General features: G+C 26.7%; 1 protein-coding gene across 1 annotated transcript in view; it reads right to left on the reverse strand.

The window, feature by feature from the left end:
- Nucleotides 1–1,465: 1,465 nt before the first annotated feature.
- The window catches only part of LOC113389002 (fasciclin-2-like), a gene marked incomplete at its 3' end in the record, with an annotated part of 39,962 nt that continues 23,605 nt past the window's right edge, over nt 1,466–17,822 (reverse strand). Inside the window, 4 exon segments of the mRNA XM_026626032.1 lie at nt 1,466–1,664; nt 13,843–14,032; nt 15,482–15,617; nt 15,713–16,008. Of these exon segments, the coding sequence (XP_026481817.1) occupies nt 1,466–1,664; nt 13,843–14,032; nt 15,482–15,617; nt 15,713–15,963 (776 nt within the window).

Below are 17,822 nucleotides of genomic sequence, written 5' to 3' on the forward strand. Positions count from 1 at the left end.
GATACAATATTGTAAGTGTTTATTATTATTATTATTATTGATTTTCTATGAAATTTCTTACATATTATTTATTTAGTTTAAATTTTCATAGTTAAATTGATTGCCACTGAATGAAGGCTAAGATGCTAGCCGAAACGTATGGATTTTAAATAAATAAATTTCTAAAAACGCTCATACTATTTTCATTGATGTAACGCATGACTTTTCATTTCAAATTAAATATATTATTTCAACATCAAATTCATACATATATATATATATATATATATATATTTATATATAATTTTCTTACGATAAGAAAAATATTAATAATATTGATGTTAGGAAGCTAAGGACTTGTTGTAACAGTATTTATTTTTATATTAATATATTTGGAGATCTATTTTCTGGAAAATCTGACGCACCTGCACACTCCTGTTTATTGCGTCGGCCTGGGGGACATTAGACTACGACAATATTATGGTAGACTGTTTACAATGGAGACAAAAAATATTTTAATAAGATTTAGGATCCTTAAAGAAAAACGTTTCTTACAACTTAACCCTGTTATAAAAAGCCCCTAGCACCCTTGTATAACTGCAATGCATTTATTTAATTTACATAAAACTAAACATTTGTATAATGAAATAGATACAAATGATATGTATATATAAAATATGAAAATTGTTTCATAATCTTTTATACCAAGTACCTCAAAAATAATACACCAAAAAAAAAAATACATAAAGAAAAAAAGTTTGCTAGTTTTTTACCTTGCAATGAGGATTCATTATACAATAACCCCTTAAATTTAATATATATATATATTATATATATATATATATATATATATTGTAGAGTTTCGAACAAGAATCTAGAAAGTAATAAAAAAACAAGAAAAGTTTTACAAAATTTATCTATTCGGCTGGAAAATAACTCATAAATTCATTTCTTGTTAAAATCTTGTTTAGTGAAAAATTGCTAACGTATATTCAAACATACAACAATTTGTATAATTGTTGTTGGTAATTAATACAATTTTGTCATTAACCTTTTTTGAAATTTTTCATAACTTTCAAACAAATTTTTTATCATTTTTAATATCCTGTTAGATAATCACCTCATTTATTTTTATCATTTTTATTTTGATCATTTTATCACATTTCTGTACATTATTAGTTTTTCAATTAATTTATTATTTAAGAAAAATCCATTTTCTTTACTTAAACATATTGTTTGCTTAAATCTCATCAAGATCATGTTTCATGACAGACGTCCTGAAGATGAAACGTACCTAGTTCCGAAACGTCGACAGTAAATTAATAAATAAATAAAGAAATTGTTTATTAAAAAACTTTTATTGTTTTTTATTACTTTTTGGATTCTTGTTCGAAACTCTACAAAATATACACAAATCCAAGACTCTACCATTTAATATATATATATATATATATATATATATATATATATCGATCTTTCTACTCACCTTCCCAATTTGGCCGCCTCCTCGTCGTCCGTCGGTTTTGTTCTGGCGTGGCAGGCGGCCGCCAAAAGTCCGGCCCTGGCAACGCAGTAGCAACTGAGGTCAACCAGAAGCAGTAGGAGCACGACTGCTCCGACGGCGATGCCGACGATCGCCGAACTGCTCAACGAGGGGCCCTCGGAACGCACTACCGAGTCCATCCCTGGGTAAAAGATAGAAGATAGATTGATATATTAGTTGGGGTATAAAGAAATTTTGTTATGGTAAATGAGAGATTTAGAAGATTTTTTTGTATGATGGTGAAATATAATAGGTTGTCAAATATCTCCCTTCCGCCTTTTTGTATTATAAACCAAGAGCAAAAAAGCGGAAGGGAGATATTTGACAACCTAATTTTTTGTTAAATAAATATCTAATAATGCAGATGTGTGTTATAAGTTTAGATGTTTAAAATAAATTCAGAAACAGGGAAATGAAAAAGCAGAAATGATTTTGTATAAGAAAACCACCGTTTAAATGAGGTTTGTTAGCAATTATAAATAAATTAATAATAAATACTTAAATAAAATTGTGATAAATTAAGCACGTTTTAGTAAATTGAGTTATAATTGTTTATTAAACGTTAGTAATACTAACTAGTATTACTAACGTTAGTTTGAATAAATTTTGTTCGAATTGTAGTACAGTCGGGTTAGAAAAGTCCATATTGTGTTTTAAAGTATAAATATGCTCCGCAATCATAGTTTTAAATTGTCTCGGATTTTTTGAATTGTTTTTATGTTGTTGTAAACGTTTCATTAAGTTCTGGCTTGTTTCTCCTATGTAAATTAAATTACAATCTAGACAATTAATTTGATAAACGAGATTTCTAAGTCGTTCGATATTAAAAGGGGTTTTTGTTTTGGTAAAAGTAGTACTAGTCGTTGTACTAAAATTGTTTACAAGTCGGATTACATTATAATTATTTATTAAACGTTAGTAATACTTTTCGAAAAAATATCTATTAATTTGTCTTCTATGATTTATTTGATGGTAATTTTAACATCTTTTGTAAATTGTGATTAATTTGTCTTCTATAAATTATTTGTGTGGCAAATTGCATTATTTTGTGAAAACCCTTAGTTCAATTTTTACACAAATTAAATCTAAGTTTAATCCTGACCGCCTCAGGAACTTGGTATATCAGATTAATTGCTCTAATTGCAAACTTTTTTATATCGGAGAAACTAGCCAAAACCTGAGTATAAACGTCTTTATCAACATTAAAATAACTCAAAAAATCCTAAACAATTCAAGACGATGCTAACCGAACATATTATTAATTTAAACCATAATATAGATTTTTTCAACCCAAAAATTTTACATTTTGAAGAGAACGTAAAAGAAATTAAAAATTAATAATAGATACTTAAATAAATTAAGCAAGTTTTAGTAAATTAAGTTATAATGATTTATCAAACGTTAGTAATAATTTTCGAAAAAATATTTATTAATTTGTCTTCTATGATTTATTTGTTTGGTAATTTTATCATCTTTTGTAAATTGTGATTAATTTGTCTTCTATAAATTATTTGTGTAGTAAATTGCATTATTCTGTGAAATTAGTAAATAATTTTAACAAATTAATTCTATAAAAAAATTCATAATTAAATAGAAGTTCAAAAAATATTACATAATTTGTAGATTTTAGAAATATCTAGAATATAATTTATTACATAATTTTCGAAAAAATATCTATTTTATCGTTTTTGTAAATTGTGATTAATTTGTCTTCTTACAAATATTTGTGTGGTAATTTTATCATCTTTTGAAAATTATGATTAATTAGTCTCTTGTCTTTATATGATTAGTAAATAATTTTAACAAATTAATTTAAAAAAAAATCATAATTAAATAGAAGTTTAAAAAATATTGCATTATTTGTTGTTTTTAGAAAAATATAGAATATAATTTTGATTCCATAATTCACTGCCATCGAGTATTGTGATAAATTTAAATATCTGATTTTTTATTTGTTTTTTCACAAATAGCGTCAAAAAATTGTAAAAACTAATTAAATTTCGATATAACTCTGAATGAAAAGTATATCTCTATAATTTAGTATAAAGAAATTGTTTTCAAATTATATATTAATTAAATGTAGAGTTATTTTATTATAAAGCAAAATATGAGTGTTTTATAAAATTACTTGTTTTTCACAAGTTTTGTCAATAAGTTGTAAAATTTAATTAAATTACGATATAACTCTGAATAAACATTAATCTCTGTAATTTAGTATATAGAATTATTGTTTTTTTAATTTTAGTGCAATAAATTCTTTGGAATAAAATTTCAAATTTGATAGTAATTAAATGTAGAGTAAATTAGTTACAAATTTGCATATTTGAATTTTTCATAAAATTACTTAGAAATAATTAGAAAAAAATAAATTCTTTGAAAAAATAGCAAAAATTATTTGAACATTTTCTAGTACTATTAATTAATTAAACGTAGAGTAAATTGGTTAACAATTTGCATATTTTAATTTTTCATAAAATTTAGTTAGATTTTTTAAAATTAATTTATCATCAAAATAAAAAAGATGTTATTTTATTAGATAAAGAAAATATGAGTTTTTTTTAAATTACTTAGCAAAAAATGAATTCTGAATAGATTTTGAAAAAATTCAATATTTTCTGGTACTGGTTCTATAATTTATTGCTGAGTCTAATTTTGCTGTCTAAAAATTTAGTAAATTTTCTTTGTAAATATTTTTATATATTGTAATAACTTCTATATCTATTTGTGCATTTTATAAAAATAATTCCTGCATAATTTAATTTAGAAAAAAATCTTCTCTACATTTTTAAGACTTCTCTACATTTTTTAAGTAAATTGTGAATATACTCTATAATCCATTTAATATTATGAGCACATAAAATTTTGGTTTCCATAAGATACTTTCTATCATGTGCCTAAAAATATATTATTCATAAATTATTATTTTTCAAATGTATGTGTGTTTAAATGTTTAAAATAATATAAATAAATTTTTATAAAATAATTACAATAAATAAATACAATCCGTTTAAATTGTTCAAGTGTCTACATGCAAACAAAACAGTACAAAATAAATAAATAAGCATACAAAATATTAGTAAGCAAAACTTAAAAAATAATAATTATACAAATACACAAACATAAATATCTACATAGTTTGTCCAATTTTTTGTTTAAAAAAACCCCTCAAAATTTTGATTCTATTAGGTGAAGTCTACATACAAATTAAATAAAACAGAAAGCGTGAAGTGCACTGCTTATGTAATGTAGACCGAGCCTAATATTTATTTAATAAATTAGACAAACTATTTATTTATTTATTTATTAATTATAAATAAATTTATAAAGCGAATTACCTAAAATTCAGGAGGCACAGAATCCATCTTGAGAAACACAACATAATAGCAGACACTTCACACGATTCAGTTTTTTTTAAATTAAATACAAAACAAAATAATAATTGAATTTCAAAAAATTTTGTAGGACAATTTAGTATAAGTATTGTAGAATTGATGTACACAAAAAAATTTTGGGTTGTCTAACAAAATTTTGTGTAATTTACCAAAATGTACGAAAAGTACATTTTGTGGTTAAGGGAGTACTTGCATAAGCAAAATTGGTGGCGGCAGAATTAAAATTAAAACAAATCAAATTTTTTGGTACATCAATTCCCAAAAATCAAAAAGTCCACTTGGCCATCAAAAAAGCCATTAGCCATTCAAAAACAAAAAAATTATCACTTCACAAAAGCAAAATAAACAAATAGCCTTTAAATTTTTACAGAACATTATTTATTATTGCAATACTTAATAATATTATAATTAATTTAATTATTTAATTTAAATATATACATTTTGCGATACGATTAAGTTTGAAAATTTCCGAACACAAAATTTATAAAATTTCATCTACTAGCAACAACACGTTTATTTTTTTTTTACAAAATTATTACAACTTTATATGGTGACACTGAGGATTTAAAATTTCATGACGACAAATAAAAATAGTAAAAAATGTACATGCAATTTGTATTTTTTTTAAATTATTTTTACTTGTCCTCATCATGCACCATTTTTTTTATAACAAGTGTCACCACATTTCAACATTTATTTTATTTCAAAAACGACATTTACTATCTAAGTAATTAATTTATCATATTTATTAAATTTATCTATATTTATATTTATATTTCGCACCATTACGTAAATGAGTAGAGTCAAAAAAATGTATTTTTGACTCGATATTATTGTCCGCTATGTTTTTAATAAAAATTTAAAATGTTTTTAGCATGTTTTAATGTATTTGGTTTCAGTAAAAAACTAAAATATATAATTATAATTGTGTTTATAATTATATTAATTGAAAACAAAAATGTATAAATTTTTTTGAAGATGTTAGCTAACATCACATGCTACTCTTAATTTCAAGACCCAGTAAAATAAATTTGCCAGCTAACATCTAAAACCCATTTATATATATATATATATATATATATATATATATATATATATATATATATATAAATATATATATATATATATATTATATATATATATATATTTGCAGAATGCAGCCCTGGATTAAATCCATCTAAAATTTTCAAACGAAATTTGTCGATTCATTTAAAATCTAGAAAATCTGCAAATTGGTTCCAAAATAATGCTGATTCCAAGAAGAACATAATGGTTCCAATAAGAATCTCATCATTTCATATTTGATTTAAAATTTTTGGTTTCTATTTAATTTACAAAATTTTGGTCTCACTAAAATTAGCGTTGTTTGAAGTTGAACTGTTCAAAATTTATATTGAAAATTGGACAATTAAAATTGGTTCTGAAGAAAATTCAGTAGGATTGCCTTAAATTAATTTAGACTTTTTAATTGCATTGAAGACTTTCCCAAATCGAACTTTGTCTCAGTGTCTGAAATCCAGAAAATCCAAAAACTAGTCTCAAATAGGGAAAAATGTACAAGGACTAATATAGCCTAAATTTTAGGACTCCCTGCACAAAGAAAAAATATACAAAAAAATTGGAAAAAATGTACAAAAACTAATATAACCAAAGAATAAAACTGTTAAGATTTGAATAGTATAAATCTTGGGACACCCTATACAAGAAAAAAATTTACAAAAAAATTGGGAAAGATTGTACAAGAACTAATATAGCCAAAGATTAAAACTGTTAACATTTGAATAGTATAAATTTTGGGACATCCTAATATTATACCAAAATAAAATAAAAACAGCCAGAGATCTAAGAAACAAAATTGGAATTGCCTAAAATTGGGGTTGACTTATTCGAGTGAAAATTGGAACAAGTATTAATTAGGAGAGTTCATTGGATCAGAATAAAATTGTAATTAAATTTTAAAAATGAAACACTTAATTTTGGGAATTATCTAAAATTAAAACGAGCTACCATTAAGACAGCCCAAAATTTGGACTTCTAAATTGAGTCTAAAACAACACTATATGAATTGAGACTAGATTTTAAACCCGCAAAACTAAGAACAACTTCATTTTTTTAATTATAACATAGTCTATCAAATAATTTAAATTTCCAGCCAAATTGTGCAAATTTCTGTTGCAACCCCCAAAGCTACATTCTGCATAAAACCCTTTTAAAAACATTTTTGCAAAAAAACATGCCAGTGTAAACAAACCTATCAAAAAAATATACATCTCACAAATAACATTTATATCAATCAGTGAAACCAAATTTCACAGTTTAGGGTACGAATACGAATTAACCACATACAAAATGCAAAATTTCAAATAAAATATCATATTAAATACAATATTTTAAATATTCGCACCCTAAAACATCTTCAACATGCTCTTATATATTTTTCAAAAAAATATAATTTTATAATATCTTAATATAATATTTAATAATAATAATAATAAAACTAACTAGGACATGTACAATCATTAAGCACAAATTTTTTACGTCATGCACGCCCAGAAATAAAATTTTTAATGTTTTTTTGAAAAATAGAGAGCCCTTAATAAAATATTATAATATTTAAAATTTGACTGAAGCGTACACGCTCTAATAATAATAATAATATTAAATTATTATTAAAAACAAAAAACGTACTGAAGTAAAACACACTTAGTAGTGTTACACATAAACCCATATTAGCCTGAGCTGAAACAAATTTTGTTTTGTTTTGGGATTTTAGAGTATACCGAGTTGTCGCAGGGTTTTATAATGTTAGACAATATTGTTGACAATTTAATTTTGCACAAATTTTCCTAAAACACTATTTATATTGCATGAATAGTTTAAAAGATATAAATAATTTACCGAAACTATGCACGTGCTTAAAAAATTTCGTGAAACCTGTTTTTGATTAAATTTTTAAGTAAATAAAAATGTTGTAAGAATTTTGGCATTAAGAAATATTATTTGTTATTTAAAAACGTAAAAATTTTTCTAATACATCATTTATATTAAACAAATGGTTCAAAAGTTACAAAATATATGAAAAATGGAACGAATCACAGTTGTACTTGAAACGCAAACAGTTGATTTTCAATTTAGATTTAAGAGTATACCGAGTTGCTTTAGGTTTCCAAAATATTAGAAAAAGTTGTTTATTATTAAATTTTCAATAAACTTTTCTAATACCTCATTTATATTAAACAAATGGTTTAAAAGTTACAAAATATATTAAAAAGTGATGCACTCAAGCAAAACCAAATGGAACCAATCACAGTTGTACTTGGAATTCCAAAAAGTTGATTTTCAATTTAGATTTAAAAGTATACTGAGTTGCTGTAGGTTTATAGTATATTAGAAAAAGTTGTTTTTTATTAAATTCTCAATGAATTTTTTTAATACCCACATTATATTAATCGAGAGGTTTAGAAGTTATGGAAAATATAAAAAAGTAATGCACTTCAAGCAAACCATTTGAACGAGTCACAGTTGTACTTGAAACGCAAAAAGTTGATTTTCAATTTAAATTTAAGAGAATACCGAGTTGCTGTAGGTCTCCAAAATATTGGAAAAAGTTATTTATTATTAAATTCTCAATACCTCATTTATATTAACCGAATGGTTTAAAAGTTACAAAAAATATTAAAAAGTAATGCACTTAGACAAAACCATTAAAACAAATTTGAATGCAAAAATTAGATTTTCAAAATCGATTTTGGAGTATACCGACTTGCTCCAGAATTTTTCCCAATTACAAAAATCTGTACAAAATTTAATTGCAAACAAACTTGCCTAATACAACATATATATTAAACCAAAGGTTCTAAATCTGTGAATGATATTGGACCAATAATAGTTGTACTTGAAATTCCAAAAAGTTGATTTTCAATTTGAATTTTGAAGTACACCGAGTTGCTCTAGAATTTTGGACTCTTATAAAAATTTGTACAAAATTAAATTCTAAACAAAATTGCCTCAAACATCATTCACATTAAACCAAAGGTTCTAAAACTATGACTGATATAAACAATAAATGTACAACTAGTACATTTGGCTAATATGGGTCCATCCAATTTTCATGCCCAATTTTTTAGACAAAACACAAAAAATATACTTACACTTTTTATGTAACACACAAAACAATTCAAACGGATTATTTTACTTAATAAAATTATTAATATTTATATATTTTAAATTATAAATTTAAACATAAAATAAAACTAGCTTCACTGGCATCGAATTTAAAACCTTATTAGGTTTTGGTAGAACCTTATTTTTTGGTTTTAGTAGAAAATTATAAACTATTCTAAGAATGAGACGATATTTTTTGAAATTATAGCTGATAAAAAAAATTTAGAGACTAAAACTATTATGAAACATGTATACAACATTCATATTGAATTATATATATATATATATATATATATATATATATATATATATATAAATTCTCCTAAACAAAACCAAAAAGATCTACAACCAACAATCACATCACATGCTTCCTAAGCAAACATCCAAAATATGAAAGTGCAATGTCCAAAAAAAAACAAAAATAACCTTACGATCCAAAAACAAAAAAATTATAACAAACTTCGAGTCAATTTATAAAATTCCTTGTCTAAAACTAAAAAGTGTGCATCAAAAAAAATAATATTTAGTGTCCATTAAAAAATGATTTTGGTCTCCTTGATATGTGTCGCGATGGCAGTGAACATTGGTGCACAAAATTACAAAAAAAATTAAATTTCTAGTAAAATAAATAAATAAAATATATTTGCTACATTTATATTGCATTATGATTTAATGGCAAATTTTAAAATCGATGTTAAAAGTATAAATCCATAAATCCTGATGTCGACATCCTGATGTTGAATAGTTGCACCAGATGTTGAACTTCCGTAATACACACCTGCAGCAGCAGTGGTGGAAAAAAATAGGATGTAGATAAACAACTTGAAAGGAAGTTGTTTTTATGGGATGATAATTTGCAAACTTTTGCAATTAATTCACAATTAGAAAAAAATGGTAGATTTAGCAGAAGTATCAACATTGCGTCCAAAAGAGTAATGGTTAGAACATCCAAAGTAATTTTGGAAACTAAATTGGTTCACTGTTGAAATTTTTTAATAAATGCATTTTAGTAATATCAATAAAGACATCAACTACTTTATTTTGCTTTCATCATCATTTCCATCAAACCCTAAATCATAAAAATGCCAATATTAGAGAAATATTGATGTTTCCACTTCGAAAACGTTCACAATTCTTTTGAATCTCAGGCTTGTGATTAGTGCTTATATTGTCAAAGACATTAGACCCAAGTATTTAACCCAAACCCATAAAAATCAACAAAGAAACTACTTTACTTTACTTTCATTATCTATTAAAATTCTGGGTTGCCAATTTCATCAATTTTGGTGCTTCAGTTTGTTTTTCTACTTCCTCACAGAAAAAACCTGAACAGTAAAGATATTCCTACAAAGTTCACTGTTTAAATTAAATTTAAAAGGTTTACCAAATTTTTTGGCCACAGTGTTGATACTTTAAGAATCTTGAGAAATAGTTGTTTTCCATGGAATGATAAATTGTAGGCTTCAATTTGCAAAAATGGTGGTTTTAGTAGAAGTATCAACATTGCGTCTAAAGTTGTTAAGAACTTCCCAACTAATTTCGAAATCGGTTCACAGTTGTAATGTTTCTAACAAAAACGTTTTTAAAATATTTATCAATCAACTACTTTATTTTGCTTTGAAAAATACAACAAAGACGCCCTAATCCAACTAAAGCCATCAAACCTAACTCATAAAAATGCCAATATTAGAGAAATATTGATGTTTCCACTTACAAAACGTCCATATTTTTTTTTTAAATCTCAGACTTGTGATTAGTATTTATATTGCCAAAAAACTAGACCCAAATATTAGACTCAAAACCCATAAAAATAATCACAAAGAAACAATACTTCGATTATCCAAAAAAATTCTGGGTTGCCAATTACATCAATTCTGGTGCTTGTAGTTAGTTTTTCTACTTCCTCACAGAAAAACTTGAACAGTAAAGATGTTTTAATAAATAACTGTTGAAATATTTTAAAAAATGCTTTCAAAAGTTTACCAAATTTTTTGGTGCTTTTGGGGAGCTTTCTGCTCCCAAATGATAAAAACTTCGATGAAATGATGAAACACATGAAATGTTTTATTGACTTCAAGTAAAACTACTATTTTAAACCATGTAAGTCTCATCCATACTAATTTTGTAAAGTTCAGGACTTGAAAATGCAATTTTGGTAAAAATTGGACACAAATCCAATAAGAAAAGGCGCGAATCTAATAAGAAAAGTATAAATCCAACTAAAATCTGATCAGATTCTAATAAAAATCTCTTGGTTAGACCAATTTAGATGCCAAAGGAATTTTGGTGTTAATACATGAAATATCATACTGACTAAGTAAAACTGCTATTTTGCACCATATAAGTCTCACTCATACTAATTTTGTAAAGTTCGGGACTTGAAAATGCAATTTTGGTAAGAATTGGACACAAATCCAATAAGAAAAGGCGGGATTCCAATAAGAAAAGTATAAATCCAACTGGAATCTGGTCAGATTTTGATAGAAATCTCTTGGTTAGACAAATTTAGATAACAATTTTATCAAATCTCTAGTGCTTATAGTTTGTTTTTCTGCAACCTTACAGAAAAATTAACGCAATTTTAATATTTAAATATTAAGAAGAAATGCTTCCAAAAGTTTACCAAATTTTTTGGCTCACAGTGTTGATACTTTCTGCTCCCAAATGATACAAACGTTTATGAAATGATGGAACACATGATTTATTATATTGACTTTGAGTAAAACTGCTATTTTACACCATTTAAGTCTCATTCATACTAATTTTGTAAAGTCTGATCCAAATCCAGACTTTAAAATGCACAATGAGCAATTTTGGTGAAAATTGGACACAAATCTAATAAGAAAAGTATAGGTCTATTTGGGATCTAGTTAAATTCTGATAAAAATATCTTGGTTAGACCAATTTAGATGCCAAAAGAAATTTTATTAATATTTTTTGTTGTCATCGTTGTTTTATAAAACATTTGGTTAAATTAGATCAATGCACATCAGAAAACTTAGATGATAAATCGTGGTTCCAACAACTTGTTTTTGGAAACATTGCACCAATAGATGCACCATCTATATCCACCTTTAAGTAAAACTACTATTTTACATCATGTAAGTCTCATTCATACTAATTTTGTAAAGTTCAGGACTTGAAAATGCAATTTTGGTAAAAATTAGACACAAATCCAGTAAGAAAAAGCGCGAATCCAATGAGAAAAGTATAAATCCAACTGAAATCTGGTCAGACTTTTATAAAAATCTCTTGGTTAGACAAATTTAGATGCCAATGCCCAATTTTTGTTTATACTTCTTGTGTTTTATTTAAATTTTTGTTAAATTAGATTAGTGCACATTAGAGTTTGTCGGTTTTCAAAAACCGGTTTTTTGGCAAAAATTATGAAATTTGAAAACCGTTTTTTTAGTAAAAAAAATCGATTTTTACTGTATAAATGGAAAATGACAAATATATCCAAATAAATTAAGAATAAAGCATTTTGATTTTGGAAATCATATCGGTTCAATAGCATTTGATATCTTATCAGTCTGCAATAGTTCCCAGAAAGGTTTTGTATATATTAATTTCGATTTTTATACCAGGGTATATATTAATTTAAATCACTTCTTTTTGAAAAAGTAACTTCCTCTACTCAAACTTAAAAAAAGAGTTTTAAACCCTATGAGCCACAAATAAAAGAACAAAAAGCTTAAAATTATTATATTAGGCTTTAAAAACAATTAAGCATAATTTGGTCGCATGTATGAGAGTATTTTTTATTTCAGAAAATTTTGTGAGTAAACAAAAGACACGTCTAAGTAGCAAGTCGATAGACGTTCTCAATTTTCTTAAATCATATTTTATTGAATAAAAAAACAATTAGAATGTTTAAAATTAATTAATTAAAATTGCCCGGAACAGACAATACCCGAGTTTAGCTTAATTGTTTTTAAAACTAATATTGATAATAACAAGTATGTATCAACATGTAACTAATATTTTTTTATATTTTTTAATTTAATGAATGTTTTTTATTTCAAAATGTATTATTTTTATTTATTCGAAAACTTTCCTTTCACTATCATAAAAATATTTTCATTCTTATATGTGAAAATTATACATTAATAACGAATAATTATTTTTCAAAGTTATTTAATCAAGATAAACTATTATTTTTTAGTTCTACTAATTAAAATTAAAATAATTTTGTTTACTATCTATAAAATTGAACAATAAATAAATTCAGCGAAATACTGCTCTAAATTACACTAAATTTGCGGATAAATTACAAAATATTCGGGCAAAAATTTATTTTTTATATAAAATTCGAAAACCGGTTAAAACCGGTTTATTAGTAAAATTAAAATTCGAAAACCGGTTTTCTAAAATGTCGGTTTTTGTATAAACCCTAGTGCACATCAAGGAAATTATGTGATAAATCGCGGTTCTAACAAATTATTTTTAGAAAACAGTGCACCAATAGATGTACAATTCATATGCACCACAAACACACCAAAATCTGCATTTTTATTAGCACTTGTCATAGTTTTATCATAAATTTGGTAAAAGTAGATCAGGGCACAACAAGAAAAATAGCTAGTAATTTTTTTTACATCCAATTATCCACCACAATCACACCAGCTCCCAATCCAATCAACCACACAGAAATCTCAACCAAACCAGCACTTCCCCTATAAAACAATCTGCCAGCGTTCTTATATTTAACCCTATCGCTATCATTATTGCTATTCGAATAAAAATCCTCCCCATCGAACTCACCTCGAGCAGTCTTCAGCAGAATTTGTGCCGGTGGTGAATCTCCAAGGGCGTTATGAGCCCTTAATTCCACTTTGTAGTGAGAATCTGCCAAAAGGTCGTTGAGTTCGTGGGCCGTTGTCTCGAAGGCTCGAAGTTCTCTGGCGTTGCACAAGGAGTCTAGCTCGGCCCAAGCTCCGTTTTGTCTCTGAACCTGGGGGAAAAAATATAGATGAAATATTGATCTAGATTTGAAATTGATTGAGAAATCAACTAGTGGAGTGTATGGCATCGTGCCTTAAGGCAAATTGCTGGAACTTCCCGTACCGTAATGAAATATTCGAGAAATTTGAAACGTTTTCAAATATATTATTACTAATACTGTAATTGTTTCATTCATATTTTTGCTAGCTTGTTATATCTGAACCCAAAATTGAAAAAGTGCTCCCGTATAGTCACAGTCTAAACGCATTTGCAAATAATTCTGTGCGACACTTACACTTATACTGTTCTTAGCTTGGCGGCATTTTCACATTTTTCATAGTTTTCACAAAATTGAAAAAGTGCTCCAATATAAACAGTCTAAACGCACTTGGGTAAACATTTGCACCAGAGTGGCGCTTAGACTGTGCTTAGCTTGGCTAATTTTTAACTTCCCGTAGGGTAAGTTATTGTAATGGGCCAAAAATCAAAATTGAAAATTTTTTACATTTCTCGACGTTTTGAAGGTTTCTGAACATTTTGGCATACCTCAGAAAAAATGGATGTGTGTGTGTGTGTATGTATGAATGGATACAATTTTTCGTCCACGTTTTCGGGCGCACGGACCAACCGATTTGAATGGTTCAAAAAACATTCGATTCCTATTGATAGGGAGATGTGCTGATTAGTTTTTGGCAAAGGCAGGTCCAGTCGTTACGGAAATACGAAGCAAAGAGTGCATAAAAATATAAATCGAGTTTTTGAGAGAACGGAGCATCCGATTTGAATGATCTAAAAACATTCAATTAGTAATGAATGGGAGAAGTGTTTATTAATTTTTGGTATTGGCAGGCCCAGCCATTTCGAAGATACAGAGCTAAATGTGCAAAAAATAGCAGTTTTTGAGAGTCCTAAGCGTCCAATTTAAATGATTCAAAGAACTTTCAGCTTGTTTTCAAATATATTGATTTTGGAAAAACAAATTTTTGCATTTTTTTTTAGTTTTTTGGTATATCGAAAATAATTCAGATTTTATTTTTAACTCAGTTCTAATATACTTTTAACAAATGATTTTAACTTTGAAATTCATTATATAATTCTTATAAATATTAGATAATGTTACAATATTAATGATATTCTATTTGAAAACATTTCGTTACGGTACGGGAAGTTCCAGCAATTTGCCTTAAGGCACAATGCCATACACCCCACTAGTTTGAATTTTTAATCCAAAATTACAAAAATATTTTATAAAAATAAAAAAAGATGTAATATTTTTTTATCCTCAAAAGAAATTGTTTTATCAATGCAAGCAGAAAGTTTTTTAGATCATTCAAATCCGATACTCCGTTCTCTCAAAAACTCGAATTGTATATTCGAGAGTGCACTATTTGCTCAGTTATTTAAAGTTTTTAATTAAAAATCAGTTCATATAAGATTTGAAATTGATTTGGCGACTTACTGGGCAGTATCTCAATTGATAGTAGTCGATTGGTTCGCCGTTGTCTGCAGGAATCTTCCACCTTAATTCATAATGATCGGCGTATGGCGATGTTACAATTCCTCCATCGACTTCGTTTGAGACACCAACTAAAAGTCTGAAAGGATACAAAAAATATTGGTAAAAATTGGACACAAATCTTGTCCTCTTGTATCTAAAAGTTGATTAGGAATCAAAAGTTTTTTCCCTTACTTTGGTTCTTCTGGCGGCGATCTCCTAGGTGTAGCCTGTGCAATATTATTGCTATAAGGTCCAGGGCCAACAGCATTGGTGGCAGCAAATCTAAAATGATAAATAGTTTCTGGCACCAAACCGTCTATCGTATAACTAGATTCAGCACTCCATGTAGCATTCCTTGCACCTCTCCAATCCAATTCTCTTTCTGGTTTGTATTGGCAAACATATCCCAAAATTGGCATACCATCATTGTCACCAGGACCCATTATATCAAATGACACACTGGTGGCAGTTATTGTGTTAATTTTAGCCTAGAAATAAATTATAGTTTTATCCAAAGTGGAAAAAAATACTTGGGAAAAAATACTAAAAATTGTATATAAAAATATTAGGTTGGCAAATATCTCACTTCCGCCTTTTTGTATTATAAACCAAGAGCAAAAAAGCGGAAGGGAGATATTTGACAATCTAATATAACCTATCGAAATATGGAAAAATTGAAAATTCGTTATTTTGAAAATTTCACACTAGTTGTGCCCCTTAATTTAAATCAGTGTGACTCCTTCTTGAAGAAGTAACTTGAATTTAATTATTAATTTATCCATTTTAATAAACTAGTTGATTTTATGAACTATTCTTTGCACCTTTCATTGTTTTCGCTTTAGGGTTTGTCGGTTTTCAAAAACCGTTTTTTTGGCGAAAATTATGAAATTTGAAAACCGGTTTTTAGTGAAAAAAGTCGGTTTTCACTGTATAAATAAAAAATGACAAATATAGCCAATATAAAAGATAAATGAAAGCGTTTTATCAGTCTGCAATGGTTCCCAGAAAGAAAGGTTTTGTATATAATAATTTAGATTTTGTTTACCATTGTATATAATAGGTGTCAAATATCTCCCTTCCGCCTTTTGTATATTATAAACCAAGAGCAAAAAAGCGGAAGGGAGATATTTGACAACCTAATATTAAGGGGCACAAATAGTGTAACCGCCTAAAAAAAGGCGATTTTTGGGAATTTATATTAAAAAAACTACTTTATCAATCATTTCAAAATTTCAGGAATATATTTATACAAGTTTTAAGAATACATAGTAAAATTTAGAAACAAAAAATTAAATATTTTTTAAGTTATCGTCGATCTCCAACGGCGCGACAAAAAAGACCCTTCACTGCTGCAGTAATTCCGGCCTTCTACGTGGATGAAAATTAAAAAAAAATATCTTGTCAAACTCGATAATATTGTCTGTAAAATGAACTACGATGAAGAAAAAAATCAAAAATTGACAAAATGATGGCGTTTTTTTAAAAAAAGTCGAGTTTTACCCAAAACTTTGGTCGTTTTTGGACTGCCAAAATTCGATTTTTGATCCGATCAAAAAATCGATAGTTCATTTTACGGAGAACTATATATAGAACATGTAAAAAAAATTTGATAGTGATCGGATCATTTGTTTTTGAGTAATCGCTGCAGCAAATTCGGAAAATGCTGTTTCGAGAAAAACGCGTTTAAAGATTAAATGATCGTTATACTATATACTATATATATACGCTTCAAATGGCTGTGACTCAAAAACTATTTAAGATATCGATTTAAAATTTTAGTATGTTATTTTTAAAGATATAACGAAATATGGAAAAATTGAAAATTCGGTTTTTTGAAAATTTCACACTAGTTTCACACAATTTTTTTTTTACATGTCCATATTAGTTCTCCGTAAAATGAACTATCGATTTTTGATCGGATCAAAAATCGAATTTTGGCAGTCCAAAACGACCAAAATTTGCTTAAAACTCGACTTTTTTTAAAAAAAACGCCGCCATTTTTGTCAATGTTTTATTTTTTTTCTTTATCGTAGTTCATTTTACAGACAATATTATCAAGTTTAACGAGATTTTTTTTTTTAATTTAAATCAGTGTGACTTCTTCTTGAAGAAGTAACTTCCTCTACTCAAACTTAAATGCCACAAATTAAAGAACAAAAAACTTAGAATTATTATATCAGGCTTTAAAAACAATTAAGCATAATTTGGTCGCAAGTATGAGAGTATTTTCTATTTCATTAAATTTTGTGAGTAAACAAAGGACAGGTCTAAGTAGCAATTCAATATACGTTCTCAGTTTTTT

Source organism: Ctenocephalides felis, unplaced genomic scaffold (assembly GCF_003426905.1).
Source record: "Ctenocephalides felis isolate EL2017-DRISC unplaced genomic scaffold, ASM342690v1 CF-g0.4_SCAFFOLD_03573, whole genome shotgun sequence".
NCBI classification, from domain to species: domain Eukaryota; kingdom Metazoa; phylum Arthropoda; class Insecta; order Siphonaptera; family Pulicidae; genus Ctenocephalides; species Ctenocephalides felis.